General features: G+C 46.2%; 1 protein-coding gene across 1 annotated transcript; it reads right to left on the reverse strand.

Moving 5' to 3' along the window:
- Window positions 1-225: 225 nt before the first annotated feature.
- On the reverse strand, window positions 226-693 carry LOC137954850 (uncharacterized). The gene has a single exon (XM_068801755.1). It carries the CDS (start codon window positions 691-693, stop codon window positions 226-228), a length of 468 nt encoding a protein of 155 aa, XP_068657856.1.
- Between the last annotated feature and the right edge of the window lie 4,551 nt (window positions 694-5,244).

Consider the following 5,244-nt stretch of genomic DNA (forward strand, 5'->3'; position numbering starts at 1 on the left):
TTTATAAATCCCAACTATACCCCTACCTTCAAGTCTTATTACATAATCAATCAAATTCGAAATTAAAAGCAACATAAGTAATAAAAGTAAAATTAGGTGACTTGGTGAGTCATTGTCTCCTCCTCTGAGTGACTCGGTGTGCTATTGAGTCCATAACATCTGCCTTCCGTGGAGAAAGAGCTTGTCCTCAAGCTCGTAAGCTGGATAGACCTGTTTGAAGGTCTCTTACCACTCCCATGTCACTACCTCGGGGTCTGTAGCGGTCCACTGCGCGAGGATGTCCCACTTTTCATTCGTCACACGTGCCCGTAACACCGCGTAGGGTGTCAGAATGACGTGGCCATTGTCCACTGGAGGAAGGAACGGTGGAGAAGAAGGGGCTGGCCCCTTGTGAGGTTTCAGTAGTGAGACATGAAACACATCATGCAGCTTCGCTGTGTCCGGCAATTTTAGTGTATACGCCACCTGCCCGACGCGTCGAATAATGGCAAAGGGCCCAAAGTACTTGGGGGATAGCTTATGGCGCCCTGGCCCTGTGAGAGAGTGTTGTCGGTACTGCCGAAGACGTAGCCACACATAGTCCCCAACCACGTATGAGACATCCCGGTGGCTCTTGTTGTAAGCCGTAGTCATCCGGACCTGAGCCTTTTGTAGCCGGTCTGTAAACATCTTCAACACCTGATCTTGATCCATGAGTGCATCATAAATGGCATCCACGTGGGTGGTGCCTCTGGTATAAGAGAGAAGCCTCGGGGGGTCCCTTCCATAAAGAACCCGGAAAGGAGAGGACTTCAAGGCCGAGTGGGATGAAGTGTTATAACAGTATTCTGCCTAGGGTAGCCATTGAACCCACTGTTTCGGTCGATCTCCCACTAAGCACCGGAAATACATCTTGATGGTCTGATTAACTACCTCGGTTGGCCATCCGTCTGAGGGTGATATGCGGAGGAAAATTTCAATTGCGTGCCACTCAGTCAAAATAGTTCCCTCCCGAAAGTACTCGTGAAAACCGCATCCCGGTTACTCACAATAGACTCAGGAATGCCATGTAAGCGTACAATATGCTCCAAGAAGGTCTGAGCCACGCGGGCTGCCATGTAGGGGTGAGCCATCGGAATAAAATGACCATACTTGGAGAAGCGATCAACCACCACAAACAAAACAGACTTCCCGGCTGAGAGGGGAAGACCCTCCACGAAGTCCATTGAATTATCTGCCCATACCTTAGTAGGGAGAGCGAGAGGCTGGAGAAGACCTGCAGGACTCAAATGATCTGATTTGTTCCTTTGACATACTTGACAATCGGAGACATATATAGTAATGGAGGACTTCATAGCCGGCCAATAGAAATCCGCCCGAATACGCCACAACGTCTTCTGTAACCCCTCATGGGTAGAATCATGATAAGCTGAGAGAATGGCTGGAATCAACTCGGTCGTGGTCGGAAGGTAAATCCGCTGCTTATAGTAAATCCTAAATGGACCACTTGGAATCCATCTCCCCATTGGAAATTTTTTTGTGCATCTCCTGTAGTGCTGGAAGTGTGGCATGCGCATCACGGACCATGTCTAGAATGAGAAAACGTTGTTGGCTGATGGCATAGATGAGCTGCTGATGTTCAAAACGTCTGGACAAGGCATCCGCTGCCTTGTTTCTTCTGCCCGCACGATACTCCACTGAGAAATCAAAGCCCATCAACTTACTAATACAATGTTGTTGAGGTGACGTAGCGAGACGCTGCTCAAGTAAGAACTTGAGACTATAATGATCAGTGCGGATGAGAAAAGTACGTCCCCATACATATGGCCGCCAGTGTTGGACCGCCTTGGCCAACCCGATCAGCTCGTGTTCATATGCAGCCAATTTTTGATAACGAGAGGCCAACTGTCGACTGAAATAAGCAATGGGGTGGGAGTTCTGATGCAACATGACCCCAATGCCCCAACCAAAAGCATCACATTCAATCACAAACAAGTCATCAAAATTTGGAAGTTGTAACACCGGTGAAGATGCAAGAGCATTCTTAAGTGCGTCAAATGCCATGGAAGCCTCCTCGTTCCACTGAAAGGAATTCTTTTTAAGGAGGTTTGTCAAAGGTGCTGCCAACGGACCAAAACTCCGAATAAATTTCCGGTAATAGCCTGCCAAACCCAAGAATCCGCGTACTGTTGAGCAAGACTGAGGCTGTGGCCACTCACTAATGGCTTGAATCTTCTCGGGATCAATAGTGACCCCCTCATGGGAAATAATGTGGCCCAGGTAAGCAACATGAGATGCCCCAAATGAGCATTTGGACTTCTTCAAATATAATTGGTGTGCTCGCAATAAATCAAATAAAATTCTCAAATGTTCTAAGTGGTCATCTTGAGATTTGCTATATATGAGTATATCATAAAAAAAAACAAGTACGAATTTCCGAAGGTAAGAGTTAAATACCTCATTCAACAGTGCTTGGAAAGTAGAAGGAGCATTTGATAGCCCAAAAGGCATGACCACAAATTCAAAGTGGTCGTGAAGTGTTCAGAATGTCGTCTTTTCAATATCTGTTGGATGCATGCGAATCTGATGATACCCAGACCGTAAGTCTAATTTTGTGAAGACCCACGATCCATGTAGCTCATCGAGGAGATCCTCCACCACCGGAATGGGAAATTTGTCTTTTACTGTCAGCGCGTTCAACTCACAATAATCAACACAAAAGCGCCAAGTTCCATCATGTTTCTTCACGAGCAAAACTGGTGAAGAGAAGGGGGACCTACTGCTACGAATAAGGCCCTGTTGTAGCATCGCCTGACATTGTCTTTCAATTTCATCTTTCTGGAGGTGAGGGTACCGATACAGACGAACAACTACCACATCTGACCCTGGTTTCAAACATATATGGTGATCACACTGTCTGAGCGGGGGGAGCCCTGTAGGCTCACAGAAAAGGTCGGAGAACTCATCAATCATGCCATCAATACTGCCAGCTGAATTATCCGGGGCAGTCAGAGAATGAATGTGCTAATGTGTTTCTGTCTGACTTCCTTGTAGGAGCACTTGGCTACCACGTAGGACAAAACTCATTGTCAATGCAAAAAAGTCCCACAAATTGGGTCCCAACGTTTGTAACCATTTGATTCCCAATACCATATCAAAACCAGCCAGAGGAATAACAAAAAACTCAGCATGAAACAAAGTAGTGCCAATAGTAAAATTTATCGCCTTGCTGATTCCGTAGCTAGGAACCTTCTCCCCATTGGCCACTGAGACTGTGGCTGTTAGATGGGGAAGAATCTGTAACTGCAGGTGTTGGGCCGCCGTCAAACTAAGAAAATTGTGGGTGCTCCCCGAGTCCACTAGGCCCACGAGTTTCCGATCGAAGATCTGAGCTCTGACTTGCATGGTTTTGGGCGACTTTTGCCAGTAATTGCATGCAAGGAAATTTCCGGTGGTGCTTCCTCTATCATATCCTCGGTCACCTCGATATCATCATCTTCAACTGTATCAATGAAAAACAATATTTTGCACTGATGACCAACCCGATATGGTTCATCACAGTTGTAACAGAGATTTTTGGACCGCCTATCCATCATCTCAGCACTTGTCAATTTCTTTATGTACTGAGGTGGATGACTGCTCGATTTCGTATCCCCTAGTAAAGTGGTGCTCGGAGTGTGTCTCGGAGGAGGTGTTGTGGTCCGAACCCCCTGATGATAATTGTGTCTGCTCTGCCAAGTGGAGGAAGTGCTCATCTCCCCTGACCATGTGGGTCGTCTGTGCAGGGCCTTTTGCCGCAGTTCTAAAGCACGGGCAATATTCATCGCGTGTGATAATGTAATCGGTGCATAGAGCTCCACCTCAAGCTTTAACGCCTCCGTCAGGCCTACTGTAAATAACGCCACTTGTTGGTCCACTCGTACCATACCATTTGCTCGTGCTAAATTTTCCTGGAACAATTTCTGATATTGCTCCACGGAATCAGTTTGTCGTAACATAACCAAATCACCCAAGGGATTGCTATATGCCGGAAGACCAAAACGAAGAGAGCATAAATTCTTAAATTCTTCCCACTCCACAACTGGTCTATCCGCCTCAACTTGCTGATACCAGAGTTGTGCTTCTCCCAGTAAGTGGAAAACAGCCATCCCCACTTTATCATACGCTGGTACTTGTTGATGGGCAAAAAAATTTCGCAACGATATAGCCATACCAAAGAGTCTTCTGACCCATTATAAGTGGGAAATTCAAGTTTAGTGTACCTAGGTACTGTGCCTGCTCCCTGGTGGAAGGTTCCTACCAAAGGGTCTTCTGACCCATTATAAGTGGGAAATTCAAGTTTAGTGTACCTAGGTACTGTGCCTCCTCCCTGGTGGAAGGTTCCCCCCGGGATGAAGGGTCCTTGCTGGCCTGGTACAGTGCCTCCCCCCTGGTTGAAGGGTCCCCCTAGGATGAAGGGTCTTTGCTGGCCAGAGAAACTCGTGCGCCTCGTAAACTCATCTCCCCCTCTGTTATATGAATGCTCCCCTCCTCTTTGCTCTGGAGTTGTGTTCCTTCCAGTAGTCAGACCAGTCTCCATGTTGTCCATTCTTCCATTCAAGGTCTCCATACTGATATCAACCTTAGAGAACCTCTCCTCCAATTCAGCAAATCTTTTCTCATTATCTGCATTGCCTTTGAGGATAGCTTCAAGCAATTCATGGCTGCTGATATCTTCCGGGTTACCCTGCTCTGATACCAAGTTGTTATGGTCCCTAGCCATGGATCTAGTAACTGGACGAATCAAATAAGGATCCAGCACTGTTAGAGGGTTTCTTAACACGTTTTTGTAAAAAGAAACTCTCTTTTTCTTCCCTCACACGTTATAATTAAAAAGGAGTTTCCTTTTCTCAATTATAGATGCACCAATTCAATCAAGAGACTGTTTTAAGGATCCAATTATGAAACCCCACTTTATACCTCACGTCAATGAGTAGGGTTTCTGAATTCATGCAGCTACCAATGCTGAATGTAAAGAGGGCAGTCTCTAGCTCTTCTAAACTCGAAAAAGATAGATAAAAGTACCTCTTGAAGACCTCTTTATTTCAGCAACTCAAAAATCCCTTTCTTGATGCTAAGGCTCACGCAAATCCTCCTTCCCTCACTGCTGGTTCGTGGAAGAGATGGATGACTATTGCAGCATGGAAGAGAAGGCTGATTGCTCCTCCTTTTCCTTCCAAGATCTCCTCAAAGACTCCCCAATGGATGCAGCAAACAACCAAGGAT

Source organism: Aristolochia californica, unplaced genomic scaffold, assembly GCF_029961685.1.
Source record: "Aristolochia californica isolate CCGP_79_NKW_82.1479 unplaced genomic scaffold, dmAriCali1.0.hap1 SCAF_2, whole genome shotgun sequence".
In the NCBI taxonomy this organism is placed as follows: domain Eukaryota; kingdom Viridiplantae; phylum Streptophyta; class Magnoliopsida; order Piperales; family Aristolochiaceae; genus Aristolochia; species Aristolochia californica.